Consider the following 18,243-nt stretch of genomic DNA (forward strand, 5'->3'; position numbering starts at 1 on the left):
TTAAAACTCAAAAAGCAATAATATACTGACCAAGTTCAAGTAAGCTACTTTCACTGTGTAAACCAACAGACCCTTTTCTTGAAGTATGTCCTCCACTTGTGGTATTCCCTGATGACTATTTCAATTCTTCGTTTCCAGTATTTCCCTTCTGTTGCGATGGCCTGAGAATACAAACACATACCATGAATTACGTGGAATCACATAATGGATGAATGTTCAATAAATTTCCAAGCAAACATTCAGGCAGAAAAAAAATGCAAAATAAAGCACGCTAATTCTGTTTGAGCTCATGTATCAGCAGCCTACACTGTGCCAGAGTTCAGCTATCACAGAGCAAATCTGACAGTACTAACTTCATCTTTCCCACAATAAACAAACAAGAGATGATGTCTGACTGCACTGTCAGCATCTCCCACATCAGCTCAACAATAACCAATAGAAAAGAAATGGCAAAGAAACCCTTTAAAACTAATTTACTAAAATGTAATGTATAAAGCATATGACACTGTTCTGCAGAAAACAAGCAAGGAGAATTTCACGAGGTTATATGAACATGCACCCACACACAAAAGCTGTTAAGAATGACACAAAGCAATAGAGATCTGATGTCACACTCCTCCCAGAGCTGGACCTCGTGGGCCACATACTAGTAGCAACAAAAGGATCAGAACAATGCGGGTCTTTAACATATCACAGATAGCAGTGTATAAGTTGGGGGTAGCAGACTTAGAGCCTCAACACAACTTTCTTGTGTTTGAGGGTCACCTTTCATCACAAATATCAACACTGTTCTTTCAAAAACCTGAGACAGTTCCACAAACTCATCTGGAACTCCTCTGACTTACAAATGATTCTAGAGTTATGGAGTATAGAGAGTGCTACATATTGCCTCACTGGTTTTCCGCAAGAAGCCAGAGGGCAGACATTAGTTTTCATTTATGTTTATAACAGCACAAAAATGAAAGTACTCAAACTCATATTTGATCTTTTTGTGAGGTTATCTTGACAAAGAAATTGCTTGTTGTCTAGAAATTACACCCATCAATTAAATAAAGACACAGAAAACTCTCATGGGATCACTTAGATTTAATCCTGGAAACAGTTGTCACTGATTTCCCACTGACTTCAGCAATCTCCAGCCAGAGGAGAGCAGTGGCTGTCAAAACCTTAACTATTCAAATTGCACTTCTATGATTTAGGTTTTAATGAACTAGAACATAGTCATAAGTTACATAGATAATAAATGTCCTTCTGGTTGCACCTTGATCATCTGAATATGATAAACTTACAAAAACGGGTTCAGCAGCACACCTGTATACCATTATATTAATGCTTCCTTCTAAATAAAAACATCAGAGCAAAGAATTGCTATGCTGCTGTTGTATCTAGTGGATGAGAAAATCTTGTTATAAACTCTAGAGCTCATTAGTCTGTTCGTCAGGTTTTACAGACCTCTGGCCGACGATGTTCATCTACGTCAACAGAGCCGTCCAGTGGAGTCACAAAATGGCACACTGGATTCTTGCGCTTCTCCAGGTCTGAAACAATAATGAAAATCTGAGTGCTCAGCACATGCAGGCTCTGCAGAGAGCCCAGTCACAAGATGTTTAAAAAAAAAAAAGGAAAAAAAATCTAGCCCAGGTTCCTTCCCGATAGCCAACAGTAAATGGGGAAATCTCAGGCTGTGCTTGGACCACTTGGTACAGCCTCTGTGTGGACATCTTTAAGAAAACACTGATCCAAAGGCACTGCCACGACAGCTTTCAAGACATCTGGGCCTTCGGCAGATTTTTGAGCTTTTCATTAGACAGTAAGTTCAGTTCCTTCTTGCTTCTTGCATAATTGTCTCTCAAAATATTTTACAGCAAGCGACAAAATCCAGCATGATACTTACACTGCATGTACCATGCCCTCCAGATGGCGTTATTGAGACGGATTTTATCTCTCCACTGAAGTTTCAAGCCTTTAAAATTTTTCCATTTTGGTGAAACCAGCTTTCCACTGAAACAAAACAGGCAGCAAATCATTCGAATTTCAGTTTTTCTCTTGCCGCTCCTTTCAAGACAAAGCATCCCCCTAAAGCTGCCAAAATGTCAACAGTAAAAAGCACAACAAGCCACACTTGGCCAGTGACAATTTTTCCCATACGCTGTCCATAGCTTACTGACCTAGCTGCCAGAAATGAGCCCAATTTTCAAGACTCCTTCATGTTCTCATCTGCCTGCTAACAACGGTCACAACTGGTCTCACAAGTATCTTCAGCAGGACCACAACTCACTTCACCCAAACTCACTTTTCTCCTTGCCAGCATCCCACTGCCTCAAATGCCAGCCTTATCAGCTTCCATCAGCTGAGAACAACATTGCTCAAAATTAAACCCAAGACCTGGCCTAGAGGTTTTTCCACATTAGGCCACACATAGTTTTGGCTTGGATTTTGTTGAGGAACTGGATGAATTCAACACAACTCCATTTCTATGGTTCCACTCTAGTTACCAGGCTGGTAACACTGGAAAGGAAGAACAAAATGCCAGTTCTGGCCCAAGAAAAACTACCACACACCAGTTCTACAATGATGGTAAACACAGCTGAGCACACAGGATGACCAACAGACTAGAAAGAGTAACTTTTCTCCAAGGAAAGGGAAGGCTGGAAAGATAAATGGCTTATGATTGAACATTCTCGCTCTACTCTGCGCTGGTGCAGCCTCACCTTGAGTAATGTGTGCAGTTTTGGGCACCACAGTACATTAAGGATATAAAGCTACTAGACAGTGTCCAGAGGAGGGCCACAAAGTTGGTGAAGGGTTTAGAGGAGAAACCACATGAGGAGCAGCTGAAGTCACTTGGTTTGTTCAGCCTGGAGAAGAGAAGGCTGAGGGCAGCCCTCATTGCGGTCTGCAGCTTCCTCACAAGGGGAGGAGGAGGGGCAGGGCTGGTCTCTTCTCTCTGGTGACCCATGACAGGACCTGAGGGAATGGCAGGGAGATGTGCCAGGGGAGGGTTAGGTTGGGTATTAGGAAAAGGTTCTTCCCCCAGAGGGTGGTGGAGCCCTGGAACAGGCTCCCCAGGGAGGCATCACGGCACCAGCCTGGTGATATTCAAGAAGCACTTGGACAAGGCCCTCAGAGACACGGTGTGAATTTTGGGGTTGTCCTGTGCACGGATAGGAATTTGACTTGATGATCCTTGTGGGTCCCTTCCAGCTCAGGACATTCCATGCTTCTGAGACGCTCTGGAGGTGAGAGGGAGAGGGAACGAAAAAGGAATAATCAACAGCGTCTCCAGTGAACACTGTATAAAGACAAACTACCCAGCCTCTATAACATACCTTTATGAATCATTAATCCATATTACTGACAGAGCAGAGAAAGTAGGAAATATTCATAATGTAGTAAATTTCAAGCCACAGATTAAAGTATAGGTATTGTGCCTATCCCAGGTTCTCTCTCTCTTTTTTTGTGATTTTAGCCATATATTTTCCTAGTTTACGTCTCCTTATGCTGTTTGTGCATCCTTGCTACAACAAAAGCAGACCAGCAATACAAATTGCAATCAATACAACATATGCAAAGGCAACAGGTTCATCCTGAAATGCTATGAGCATCAGATCAAGAGGTTAAGGTCCTCTGTAGTGAAGAGTACACAAATGAGTCACAGGAGCAACGTCACCTCCAAACACTTTGCCCTCTCAGAAAAGATCACTGAGCACCTGGTTAATTGGGAGTGACTTTGCCATGAACTGCAAGTGGCACTAGAGAGAGTTGTACTGGAACTGGCCTGCGCTAGGACACTGTATATTTGCTATCACATATTCAGTACAAATTAACTCAAAGAGCTGAATTATTCTTCCTTTTAAGCCCCTATTTTATACTTAAGGTCTAAAAATCACTGTGAGAATAGGAAGTACACCCTACAGAAGTGCCAGGCACTTCCCTTGGCTTGCTCAAGGCCATGCAGAGGGAGGCCTGTAGCTGGAGAACTGCTGATTCCTGTTTCCTCCTTCGTCTGGGAAACCTCCTCAGAGCAGCTCTTTTTAAAGAAAACTTGCAATAGAACTTGTAATACTATACTTATAAAAAGTTCTCACAGCCCCCACAAAAGAAGCCAGAATGCCAGAGCTGCCAATAGCAGGATATTGAACCACCACTTTCTTCAAGTATCTGACTCATCATTTCTTTTCTCCCTTGCTAGCACCACAACTGCTGTTACCACTCAGGTATTCCCACAACAGTAACAGATGAGCAAATGCCAAACCTCAGCCAAGTGACAGGTAAAGGAAAGCCAGCTCTGCTCTTTCAATTTTACTACCATGTGTAATGTCAGTTGCAGCAACAGGTTAAACCACCATCAGGTGAGCTGTTGCCCGACAGTAACAAGATTTTTTGTGCTCCTCATAGCTTTAAAAATAAACTGCTGTGCTTTTATACGCACAGGGAAGCTGGTGGAGAGGCCAGATATCAACTGCACTAAAAGGACAATTCACAGCAGCAAAAGAACAGATAAGTGACAAGCCTGTGAGTCCTGTGTTCACCATGGTCCATGCCCAGCTGCCCCTTCAGGGCCTATGCTGTACGCTGAGCCCTCTAGACTATGCTATAAGGCACTGCTGCAGCCTTTGGGACCCTGATGCTTGAGAAGAAATGAAGTACAAACAAAATTTGGTACACAAAATAGAACACTGGCTCCCTCTAAGGCAAGTAGACTTGCAGGAGCAAACAACTTCACTGGCTGGAAGTAATAGTAAAACATGTAAACTGTTAGCAAGGAATACGAAAAACAGTTATTCGTGTACTTGTGTTATTCTCTGTAGCTGGGCTCTAAGACGCTCAGTACAACCACACTGTGTATGCTCACTGAAGTCTAGGAACCCCTTCTGGATTCTTTAATTTTTTTTTAAATACATCTCCCAAAACTCCACTTCTAAGTTTCAAGACTCTTTCATTTTATGGAAAGATCTCCAAATGAAGAATTTTATCTCACTGTTATCCAGCTGCTGTAGGTCAGGGCAGACTGTGGATCTCCATCTGTTTAATATTCTACCCATCTCTGCAAACTATCTCATCACCTTCAGTGTTCACTGTACAGCCATCCCTGCCATAAAATCATTGTGTCTTATCGTTCCTTCTAAACCCAGATTAAAGCACATCTTTTTCTGTTTCTCATACGTACATTAACAGTTCAGAGACAGGAGATTAACATGCTGATGCATCACCAACACTGACAAAATGCCCACATGCCTTTGACTAAGAAATCTGTCAACTTAATGTTCATCTCTTCGTAGCTCTGTGTGACTGGACAGTTTGCCAAAGCAACAAAACTCTAATAACCTTCACTCAGAATAACAATGAATGCTCTTCTACAAAAAAACTGAAAGTAACTGTAATTAATTCTTGTACACACCTTGCATCTTCAAAGAGCCAATTAAAACTGGAATTAAAACACAAACAGGTTAAAACATTTTCTATTACATTCTTACAAAATGCTAAACAAAAAGTAGTGCATCAAAAGAAGGAAGTGATTAAGAACCTATTCTTAAAATAATTATTATTTTTAGTTCCCATGGGAGCAAAGCACAAGTCCAGCTTGAGGTTATAAGTGAAACGACTTTAGCCTCAGTGGTGAGGAATCAGCATGAAGCTGACAACAATATTTAGATACTATTCCAAATTCCCAAGTCAGCGGAAAGTCAATTACTTTGTACAACACTGACAGAGAGCAGCTGCCTAACTGAAACCCACCTTCAGATATTAAAGCAACAAAACAACAAAAAACCAAATGGAGACACCCACTGGCTGCTGCCCCTGCCAGTTCCCTGTCTCCTAAAACCACACTGACTCCTACAAGAAATGCAGAGCAACTTGCTGACCAGCTAGATGGTCATAATGTACCTGCAAGTGTAAAATGTCAGTGCACACATGGTCCTTGCTCCTTCTACAACGGCAGCTGCAACTCTGCAGGAGTGCTGGTTCCAGAGAGGGGATGAGGAGACCATCCCAAGGGAGCTTGGACCAAACACTCCATGGTACAAGCTGGGACAGATGCATCCACACCAGCCAGTGGCATGACCTAGAGGATGTTGGTGCTGCACAGAGAGTGCCCAAGGAGAGGAGTGCAGAGGGAACTAGGCTCTCGGGTGCATGCTGCAGGGGTTGTTGCTGCCAGAATCATAGCCTGTGCTACCCAGGCTCACATAAGCAATGCTGGAGAAATATGTGACACTCATCTTCAGCACTCTCAAACACTGATCAAATCAAAGTGGCTGAAAACCATCTGGTGGATAATGTGCAATACATTCCAGCAGCTCAGTTCAGTCTCCCATGTAGAAATCTCCGTCTCCCGAGACCAGTATGTCCTCAAGTGATTTGATCATAGCAAACCAACTAAAAAAGCTTCAGCTGAACAGTCAACAGAGCTGGAACTCCTCTTGGACACAGGGGCCCTGAAGTACTTTGGAGGAGTCACAGTGTTTTCAGAAGAGAAGCTGCAGACAATCATGGCTGTGACTTCTATATGCTGCAGCTTTCACCTATGAGTCCTGAGTATGCCAAGAGAGGCTGGAGTCCATTCCCAAGGCTTTTTTTACATACTTTTCACAGCTCAGGAATTACCTTAGGCAGCTGAGAACCATGCAGGCAGATAGGTAACACACCACTGATCTGTCAGAGTATCCCAAAGTCTCTCCATTTCTAAACTTCCAGTGAAAGCAGCTGTGTTTTAAAAACAGTTACAAACCTTCAAATGCCACAAGATTTGTAGCAAACTACAATAAACAGACGTCCATTGTGAGAGCATGACCTGACTCCCTTAAACACATCTAATTTTTAAATTTTTCTTCAATCAACTGCAATGTAATTAGGGAGAAGGTATGTATTCTAACATGGTACAAAGTAGATTTTACCCTGGCAATGTCCATTTTTATGCAAAGTTTTGCCTCTGAGAGTGTCATAATTTTCTTCTATGTTAATAACACCCAAAATAAAGCATTTCAGCCACACACGGGCAAACAGTACCTATGGAGGGTTGTTCTGTCTCCATAGATTTTTCTGGGGTTTTTTTGTTTTTTTTTTTTTTTTTTTTTAAGGACTGCATGTTAAAGGGTTGCCTTCCACTGGTGATTGAATAACACCAATGAACAGCATTTTAAGTGTATGGCTAACAAACAGTATCTAGAAGAGCAGTTAATGATCTTACAGGATATTTTAGTGATGCTTTTGACTTAGTAGGGACAAGGCAAATAGGTGACCTTCTTCCTTAACAGATACGGGGCACAGGAAATGCCATTCACAGCTGTTAGGGTGACTTCGGATTTAAACCACTAACTCTGCTGAAGAAACATGCAATCAGTAAACTCAATGGAAAAACTCCTGCCCACATCAGTAGAAGCATGATCAAGCTCTGCTATAAGATGACTCACAACAGAAGAATCCCCTGTTCTCCTCCCTTAAATCAGAGGATTTTAAGATGGACTTCAGTCAGCATAAATCCACGTGACAACCACCCTCCAGATTTGGACAGAAATGAATATTTATCTGCATGCAAACCCAGAAGAGGTTTAGGGGTTTTTCATTATTAACTAGCATTATGAAATGCTAGCATTTTAAGAAACACTGATTTCTGAAGGAGCAGAGAAGGAGAGTTTTAAATATTAAGATAAATTCCATCCAAAACAAGGCAATCTCAGAAGGCTGGTCTGGTCAGCTTACATAACCTCCATTTAATAGGTGGTTGAATACATTTTGATTAAATGGAAGCCATGTAGTATCGTATGGTCGAACTTAAGGGTTTTTATACAGCTGAAATGCTTTACTAAGCTGTTTCTGATCCAATTTGCAGTTCCTCATTTTTTAGCTACCTCAGAAATGGTCAAAACAGTACCATAGCATTATGTTTTAAATCCTTTTCTAACAGAAGACAATAAGGAAGACACTGCTATAAATACCAGTCTGAAAAATCCCCATCCCTCATTCAGAAGAAAATTAAGTTTATTCTCCACACCACGACATGCAAACGCTGCTGAGCAAGGAATTTCAGCTGGCAAGCTATCTTGCGATTGTAGCGGACTAAATGCTGCACAAAATAAGAGGTCTTTAAAATACCCTGTGAGGGAGGAAATGCATGGTCTCTTGCTTAAAAATAAGGAAATGGTGAGGCTGAATTATATGCCCACGGCTATGAAGTGCATGAGTGACAGCACTAGAAGTGGGACACATTATTTTGATACACTGCTGCACTCTGCATGTAAAACTCTCATTTCTGCCCTTCCACCTTTCAATTGTTTTGATATGTAGTGTAGGGACAAGGAAAATCTCTGGCTAGAGTTGGCTCTCTAGCTCAGGAGAAGTTATTTTTTCCTTTTGCAGTTGGATAGCACCTGGCCTATATCTAACATACATGGAATTTAAACATAACCCTCTGAGTGCCGCGGCTCAGATTCCACAGACCTGACCCTGCTGCCCAAATATATATTTTCAGCAAACACAGCAAAGATACCTTGAAAGGGAACTACTGCAGACATGCAGGGATCACTTTTCATGCAAACCACAGGGGTCTTGTAAACTAGAGTTGTAAGCAAATTATTTCATTTTCAGATCTGAATTTTGTAAATTCAGTTTACAGTAATGAGCTACAGAAATGTATTGCATTTTCTTGTTTAATTAAGAGATTCCCACTGCTCTGGTGCTAAAAGACCTCTTTTTTGCCTTGTTAACTCCTGCCTCAAAACCCACTTTCTCTGTGCCTTTTTATGCCCCGATTCCTTCTTGTAATGATCATGCAATCTTTTGAGATAAGACTAAGGTTTGGTTTTTTTCCCATTTATTGCAAGTAATGGTAATGAGGCTCTTAATTTAAGCAATATGAAAAAATCTGATTTGATATTACAGTAGCCAAATAATTACAGTAGCTAAATAGATTAGCTTTTTCAGCAACAGAGAAAAGGAACTTCTTGGCTTCTCCCCAGTGTTGTTGGTTGGGTTTTTTTGGTGGTGGTTTTTTTTTTTTTTGAAGGCGTGGTTTCAGTTTGTTTTTTAATCTCCAATCTGTTTCGTTGGTGAGTTGGGTCTGTCAGCTCAGCTCTCCAAGAGCCAAAACTAACAGTATTTCCCCAAACAAAGGTTCATTCAGAGAATCAGATTATATGCATTGTGTGCTGGAGCAAAGAAGCAGGCAGTGAAACAAACATTCCTACACCAAGTGAATGTGTGTAGGACTGGTGAGGAGGCCACATTCTAGCATCTTACTATTTGTACCTACAAAGTTAATCGTAGCTGCAGCCCTGGGATACTAATCCCAGACAGAGCTCATTTTAAAAGCAAGCATTAGGCCAGGTTGTTTTCTTGGTTACCTAATTCATCCTCCTTACCTGAAATCCTCCCGCAGTAGTAGACTCCAGGTTTGTGGAGGGATGTTATATTGCTCACATTCCACAAATGACAGCAGGGGATTTCAAGCTGAAGTTGCATCAAATATTTTAAAACAACCAAACACTCCCCACTGTTTGATTCGCCTCCTTTTAAAAGTAATACTTCAACCTTGAACACACAGATATGAGAACAAACATTTTTCCTCTATCATGAGCCTTATATAGAATCATGGAATCATTAAGGTCGGAAAAGACCTCTAGGATCAAGTCCAACGATCAACCCAACACCCCCAGGCCTCCTAAACCATGTTCTGAAGTGCCACAGCTACAGGTTTGTTTGAACACCTTCCAGGGATGGTGACTCCACCATCTCTCTGGGCAGCCTGTTCCAATGCCTGACCACTCTTGCAGTAAGAAATTTTTCTAATATCCAACCTAAACCTCCCCTGACGCAGCTTGAAGCTGTTTCCTCTCATTCTATTGCTAGTAACTTGGGAGAAGAGACCAACACCCACCCCACTACGACCTCCTATCAGGTAGCTGTAGAGAGTGAGAAGGTCTCCCCTCGACCTCCTCTTCGCCAAACTAAACAACCCCAGTTCCCTCAACCTCTCCTCATAAGACCTGCTCTCCAGACCCTTCACCAGGTTCATTGCCCTTCTTTGGACATGCTCCAGCAACTCAACATGCCTCTTCTGAAGGGCCCAAAACTTAACACAATATTCAAGGTGTGGTTAAGAAGCATTAGAAAAATAAAAAAACAAAAATCAAAGTTATCCACTGCAAACTGGAATTGCAACACCTGCCAAAGAACATGTTATCTAGACTGATTTCACCCAGGAAGGCTGAGGTATGCAACTCCTGAGAATGAACAGCAAAGTAAAAGATCAGTCATACACCAGAAGCAAACATGCCTGCCCCAACAAATGCACTATAAACCTTCATGTATTTATTTTACAAACTGAACATTATTTCAAGCAAAGTTTGGAAGTTTAGCTTAATTTGCATAAATGAAGGTTTGCAGTGTCTGGGCTCTCGCTCTGATAAAGACCATGTCTACACTGGGGACTCACGAATGGACCTGGTAAGTGCTGTGGCACACCAAGCGCTACCCTGGCTTATACCAGCAGACCTGTGCTTTGCCAAGGCAACATCCTGCAGCCTCCTCAGAGAAAAGCAAGAGCTGAAAAACTTGCGTTTTGAGAGTATTATCATATCTACACTGACAGCTTTTCATACCACCATTACGTCAATCAAGGAAAGGAGTTTTAGCCAAACATAACATGGCCAAGATGTGCTATATGAAGAGGAAGGCTTGCAGACAGCCGGGAAGGACCATTGGAGAAATGCTTTGAACAGAAACAGGTTTCATGCAAGTTATGAAAGGGTGAAAACAGCGCTGAAACAGCACAGGGCAAAGGGGAACATAAAAAACAGTACAAATATCAAGGAGACTTGGAGGCTATAGTGTCCTTCAGCCAGTGTCTATTTAAAGACTTGGAATATTTAGACAGTTTCTCATTTCCAGTCAGAAATCAAAGGATAGTTCTATAAATGTTCCTGCTTTTCAGACATTTGTCCAACATTGACTTATTTTAATACAGAACTGAAACAGCAAGAAAACAGAAAAAGCTTAATAAGTAATGTCACTAATATTTCAGTCAAAGTGCTGAGAAACGGGCTCACCATCACCATCTATCACTGCTAACTCTCAGGCAAAACCTCTCCTTGATCCCGCTGTACTTTTACCCATTGAAAGAAGTCACATACTTTGTAACTTTATAAACATCAAAACTTCACAAAATGCCACATACTTCAACTGCCAAAAATCAAGACCTCCTTCACAGGACTACCAGAAATACCATCATGAAAAAGGCACTGACATACAGAACTTACACAGTGCTTTGAGATTTAGGGTCAGACACAAATACCACTACTTTCATTTGCCCAAATCTGAAATACCAGGAGGGAGAGCAGCTGCCCGTGGCCACAAAGGATGTTAGTAGCAAAGCGAGGACAGAACTCCAGCCAGTCATATCCCAGCCACAAGCCCCATACTAGAAATGCTACTAGCAAGAGTAAGTTTTAGCAAGGATTAGATTTACATATTTCAATTTACATATTCCCCAGCTCTCGGTAAATTTCCCAGCACAACAGAATAATTTATTAAATAATTTAATATGCTCAGTATGAAAATGGTATAAAGGTAACATTGTAAGAACTGAGCTGACCTGCACCTGCATTATCATTTTATTTGGCATTGCTGTTTCTCAACTCATGTTTTGTCAATGAAAAAGACAGAAGAACGCAGTCTTAATTTTTCTCCTACTTGGCTAGAGAATTCAAGACAACACAGAATCCATTTTTATCTCCATGGCAAAAATTTTTTCTTTTTACAACTAAACATTAAAATATTCATATTTCTAAGCTATTTCTGGGGCCTGCTAGGAACACATCAGTTGATCAGATATGGGCATGGGTAAAAACATCAGGTCCCCTTAAACCGTCCTTTAGAAGAACGCATCACTGTAAATATTAACTGTAAAATTTTTAACTACTGACAAGAAAGTTACAAAACTTTTGCAGTAATACAAGCTGATTATTTTTAAAAAATAAACTCCATAGGAAATTGTTCTGATTTTTATTTAAATGAACATTGCAATCCGAAGTTTCTGTTCTGGTATAAAACATTAAGAGACACAATCTGCCATTTATTTTCCTGGCAGATTAGATGTAGACACGGAAAGCATACAAAGTGAAGATTATCACAATTTCTAACTATTCGGTTAAAAAAATATTCCTTTGAGGTAAGAACTAGTGGTTTAAGCATGGGCTTGAATCTACACTGTATAAATTTAGCACGTATTCTACACAGGGAAGTTCAAATCTCAGCTGGAACTGAACGCCAATGCATGTTTAATATTAAATTAAATCCTACATAAAAAGGAAAATTACGATAGTATACACAATCACTACAAAAGGCAGGGAGCATCTGAATTTATATGTAGGTATCTTTGCATATTTCTTATAATGAAAAACCTTTACTATAGGATCACAAGCAATCTGTTCATATCCTAAGCCTCTGTTTACAGAATAGATGGTACGCACCACATCCTGCATATTTAGCACTTTCATTGGTGGCCTCTCATGCTGTTCACTTTTCAGTGCTAATACCTTGATTTATAGATCATTACTTAATCTAAACAAATTCCTCACAAGCTTTTCTATGGTGCTTTCACCCTCATTTTGCAGATGGGAAACTAAGGCATAGACCTATTAACATTTCATTATCCACTTCTCTGATTTGGCCAACGTGAGATAACATGTCTGTGTTTGCTTGCAAAACTGCATCCAGTTCCCTTCCCCGATCTCTCACCATGCCAGATGGACCTCCAGTCAATGCTCTGACCAAGTACCTCCAGTTTCTTAGAAAATTATGATCTCAACAATTTAAAAACAGTTTTGCAGGACAGAGCACCCCACTCAAACATGGGCCACCTCCTCACCAAAGGCCCTGCTCTGATCCTTAGGGTAATACAATCTTTGAAAAATGATTGGAACTTCTTTGTTTTCCTTTTTTTTTTTAATATGGGCAAAGCTTTATTAGTGGGACACACTAAACCACTTTGAACAACTTCTCATCCAAATAACACAGGCTCAGACATGGGAAAGTTCAGATCAGCTAAACCAGCCAAAAGTACAGTTACACAGTAGGGATTAGTGGGCAACTTTAAAAACAGGAAGCGCTACCAGTGTTGCCTACAGTAACTGCTGGGTAAGAGGGTGGGAAGTCAATTCTTTTTAATGTTTTCTGTGACATAACTTAATGTCTCATTTTCTAAAGGACTCACCCTTGTAACAAAATGATCATTTTATCTCTATTTAAAGCAGTAAGCATGAAACCTGCTCATAGAACACCTGACAGCTGTTCCTCACCTGCAAGCTGCATGCCAAGTATCAAAGTCAAGCTACTAGAGATGCAAAACTTCAAATCTACCCCCACCGCAGTTCGCCTTCTCTCTGGTGCTAGGATTGCAAGGTTCATGTATCTGTCAGTGTTGTGCCCTGGGCCAGAATGACCAGAAAATGAGTATCCAGCATCATTCACAAAGTTGTTAAACTATCTTTAACACAATCAGCTTGAGAACTTCCATTTAGGAAACATGCTTTATTCTTTGCCTGAAACGAGAAGGCTACAAATATCAGCTTTAACATACCTTGCCACTTTGTAACATGCAGTGGTGCGCCAGTAACTAACACTGTGATAAGAGTTATCAGATTTTCTTTGCTGCATCATCTTTGCCAACAGCTTTCTTTTCAGCTCCCTCCCCGCTGCATGCTTCCCTTTTAGAAAACAGCCACTGCACTCAATGCGCCCCTTCTCTCCACCACTTCCTTCTCTTCATCTTTCCTCCCTGCTGCTCGAACAAGGTTTAGAAGATTTTGGTGAGGCAAAGGAAAGATTACATGTCTAAATGTTGCAGGTAGCATAACAAGGATATCACAATCAGTTCTACTGTGATCTTTTCTCACAAAATTGCTGCTAGGAGGTAGAGGAACTTTCCTACTGATATCAACTGTTATGATGATGATGATCAATATGTTGTATTGATAAACATATCAACAAAGTAATTCACATCAGATCAATACATTTGGTTTTCCTTGGTTTTGAAGTGTTTCCTGCACTCTCTCACACATGGTGAGAAGTAAGAAGTGTTGTTTTTAGAGAAACGATCCCACTTGCTTATTTCACAGTCTCTTGAAATTTTTCACTTCTTCCTAAAACTTGGTATCTGCCACTGGCTTTTCATCAACCTTTTCAGAATCAGAATATTCATTACAAAAAGCTGTCTTCTGATACAGATGATCAGGAACTGATAACAGTTGTCCCATGCATCTTCCTCCTCATTTAAGATGGCGGCTGTTGGGAAGGACCCTCTTGTACAGAGAGCTATGAACATGTCAGGATCCTTTTGAATGTTAAGGCATTAGCCTAGATTAATAAACTAATCAAGATGTGATGATCTGGGACCTTGTTTTAAGCACCTAAATTATGGTTCAAAGACTCTTCAAATGCAGAGCTTCTGAAAAACCCAAACAAACTGTATCAGCATGGCAGATCAGCACAGTCTGAGCAGCACACATACCAACAGGAACCCAGAGCTGTTTACCGTGATCAACACAGCAACCTGAAACCAGCACTTCTGCCTCAGAGGATAGCGTAATGTTCTCTGCACAACATTACAAGCCTATAAATATACCACAAGACTTCAGGGATCTTATTCTGAAAGTGACTTAAGGGTCTTAAAAAGAAGAGACGCTCCCCCACCACTCCCTTTGTGAAACAAAGCTTTCATACCAGCTGTCTGCAACCAACTCCCTACAGCATGAAAAACGCCAGACTTATTACCAAACTCAGTTATTAAAGATTCAAGACTGCATCAGCACATACAGTTTATTCAAAGTTTACATAAAAGCTGAACCAGAAACTACACAAAAGACAGAAGTAGATTAAAGGTACTGTTGTGTTTCTATTAAGGCTACTGAAAGATTAAAAAAAAATTTCCCAAAGATAGATAATGTAGGGACAAAACCCCTTCTAGAGTTAACATAAAGCAGACTGGAATGATGAAAAAAAAAAAGGAATTTTTTTAAAAAATAAAAGCACCTCTGAAAGGCCCCACACACCTCAGGAAAAGCCTCTACTTACAGCTCTGTTGGACCTAAGTGCAAACAAATGCTTTGACAATGCCTTCACCAAAACCAGCCCTTCAATGAGACATGAACATCACATAGACCTGTGAAGCAGCAGTTCCTCCTGCTCCTGCCCCTGCTACAACAGCAGCCATGTCTCAGAGAACAGCAGTGAAACTCCCTGGGATTCACCAGTCAAAGACCACACAGCCTCCTAGGAAGGCTGAACATTCAGAGAATGAACAGTGGAAAACAGAACTTCACCCCTGGGTCACCAGCAAAAACAGGGGCTGTGGAAACTTGTCTGCCGCACTGCAGGAAGGGCTGTGCAAGTGACCCTTCGCTAATTAGCTGGGACATGGCGGGGAGCATACTAATGCTCGTGACATACAATCCCCGTCATGCTTTTCCCAGATCGCTCTCGTTACCCTTTTTGGATTGGACAGGCCAAGAGAGATGCCTGGTTCCCACACACAGATGGAAGGAAGATCATCCCCGTTCTTAGATAAGTGGCCCCAGTCATGCTGAAGAGTTTGTTACTTCATAATGATGATGGCTATGCTCATTATGCTCACCACAGCACAGGGCATTGACGAATGCTTCACAGCAGTTAACTTTATAAAGCAATATTTATTCTCACTATATGCGGTGAGTGTCAGAAAAGGACCTTGGTTTTACTGCAATACAACCTTGCAAAGTCATTCCTTTGCTCACAGTAACCACATGCTCAAATATCTACCAGGAAGACAGTTCAGAAATTCTCACACCATTCAAGCAGGCACTAGTTAAGTCACAGCTGGACTGACTTGCCCCCTTTCCTTACCAAGAAAACATATTCAAATGGACTGAGATGGTTTATATCTCAAAGCAAGAGGTGACTTCCTGAGTAAAACAAATTACAATATCAGCACTTCCCTGATTCTTATGACAAACAAAACAAAAAACCCCATCACTAGATGACCCTCACACAAGTCTCTTTTTTGAGCCACATTTTTTCCACATTCCAAAATGAAAATAAACAGCATCAACCTTCACTTTGTAGAGTCCCTTAGAATGCTTAAATGAAAGGTAAGTAACATCTCACACATTTATTGCTACAGAGAGCCAATCTCTCTAAACTTCCTAGGATCTGTCTCCCCATTTTAAAAAGCCTACTATATCCACACAGCCTGTAATCACCACATGCAGAGGTCAGACCCCAAGCCTACTAATGTGCTAATAAAAACTGCTAATAAAAATTTTAGGCTCCTTAAGCTCTGCTAAGATTTTTACTGGAGATTTGAGTGTTCTACTTGTGCGACTGGATACTGAAAACAGATGGGAAGCATGCTGTGCTCCTAAACAACAGCCTTCACAGACCAAAACTTTATTAGAAACAGTAATGAATTGGCTTTTATTGCAAATTTCTGTGCATCTACTAACAGACTCTCTAAGTTGAGCTATGCTCTTCAATAACATTTGCTGATTTGATAAAGTAAATGAGTGAAATCTAATCACATGTTCCTATGAAGGGTTAACTATTTCGCACAGCAAGAGAGACAGACCAGAACATAGGAATGCCTCTTGTTCCCATGCAGTTTGATTACAGACTACCCCTCATAAGAGGAATGACTCTGATCTGAGTCATTCAAGTCACAAACATATTGACGCTCTGCTTTCACAATACAGCAGAATACCCAGTACCTTCAGGCAGCCGGGTAGGGAAGGCAGAACTAGGCTGATACAACAGAAAGCAGCAACACAGCAACAAACCGGGCTTATCTGCAGCTTCCAGAGACCAAATGCCACTGAGATATACTGTCCCGTGCTGCCCTGAAGAAAATTCATGTTTCTGTACCAAGGAAAATGAGAACGCTCTAAAGCTATAATTTTTATAAGGCAAAAGACAAGTCTCTCTCTTAGAAGAAAAAAGGTTAGCAAACAGTGAAAGTGCTGCCTGGAATTTTTTCACACTAGTACTTGGCACCAGAACTCGCCTGCTTTAGCAAGAGCTGTAGGAACACTCATACTGGTTGGGCCAAAGGTCCAGCTTTCCCAGTACTCTGCCTCCAGCAGTGGACACAAGCCAGTGCTTGGGGAAGAGTAAGAACAGGACAAGCATGCTTGCATGACAACCCCAACAACCAGCCCCCTACAGCCCCGCTCAACTGTAAAGGAAAATGATATTAACTCTTATATTAACGTACTCCCTAAAAGTGAGTTGGAAGAACTACATTGTTTCTCCTTTTGCTGTGGTTATAGAAACCTTCTCCCCCACACCATTCAACTCACCCATACCTGGGTGAGTTGAATATAGGTATTGATTGGGCAGGTCTCTGCTTTGAAAAGGGAGGGATAATGACATTCTTCATAGAAAACCACCACTATGGTGACCACTGCAATGACTTGAATGCCCCAGCTTTCTGATAGATTGCTTCAGGCTCTCTGCTATTTTGCAATCACTGCTTTCTATTTTCAACAGGTTTTAGGTGTCAAACATGGTCACTAATTCCTTGAAATAAGTGCGGTTTCCTCCTTGAGGATATCTGTATCTTTGATCAAGTCAGTTCTCCCATCCCAACACCAGGTTCATTTGAAATAAGCTGACAACATGCAATGAACTTCTGTCTCTGTAGCAGATTTAAGTATTTCACAACCATATCCAAATCCTCTGACTTACTCCTTCCTTTCTAGAAGTTCCATATCCTCAAACCTAGAAAAGTAATTTTTGTGGGTGTTCCCAGGTCACTGACCTGTTCCCTCCTCTCAATTTTCTTTCCCAAAAGCTGTGTTAAAAAGAGCAAAGGCAAGTAGATTGTTCCCTTTCACTGCTTTGTGCTTTCCCACATCTGGCATGCCATCACCATATTTCCTATTCAAGTTGTCTCAACCTCCACCCTGTCATGGACAGACATTTATCAAGCAAACAGAAAGCTGGACTAAGCTGCAGTATCTGTGCAGATACTAATATGCAGGAGTCTGAATGTATATAGGGAAACATATCTTCTCTGGACACTGTACAGAATAAGCTAACATGAGAAGCATGATATGTAATATCCAGACCTTTATGTGCTGCTAACAGACAAACAAATTTCAGAGCCCATTCCTGAATCCACAATGCAGCTTAGTGGAACCAGTACTTCATTGTGTTGCTTCTCACTCAAATACAGTGAGTTCTCCTGATGCAGGCAGCTGTCACTGTAAATAT

The 18,243-nt window shown here is 41.1% G+C and overlaps 1 protein-coding gene across 3 annotated transcripts in view; it reads right to left on the bottom strand.

Moving 5' to 3' along the window:
* Window positions 1-18,243, bottom strand: part of MLXIP (MLX interacting protein) — a 50,535-nt gene that overhangs the window by 19,506 nt on the left and 12,786 nt on the right. For all 3 annotated transcript variants that reach the window (XR_012663178.1, XM_075109855.1, XM_075109854.1), the window contains exons 2-4: window positions 1,895-2,001; window positions 1,453-1,538; window positions 72-161 (exon numbers count right to left, since the gene is read on the bottom strand). Coding sequence is in view for 2 of the 3 variants with exons in the window: in XM_075109855.1 (XP_074965956.1) it covers window positions 72-161; window positions 1,453-1,538; window positions 1,895-2,001 (283 nt within the window). In the remaining variant the exon portion in view is untranslated. The remainder of the gene's footprint in view (window positions 1-71; window positions 162-1,452; window positions 1,539-1,894; window positions 2,002-18,243) is intronic.

This window comes from Phalacrocorax aristotelis, chromosome 15 (genome assembly GCF_949628215.1).
Source record: "Phalacrocorax aristotelis chromosome 15, bGulAri2.1, whole genome shotgun sequence".
Taxonomy (NCBI): domain Eukaryota; kingdom Metazoa; phylum Chordata; class Aves; order Suliformes; family Phalacrocoracidae; genus Phalacrocorax; species Phalacrocorax aristotelis.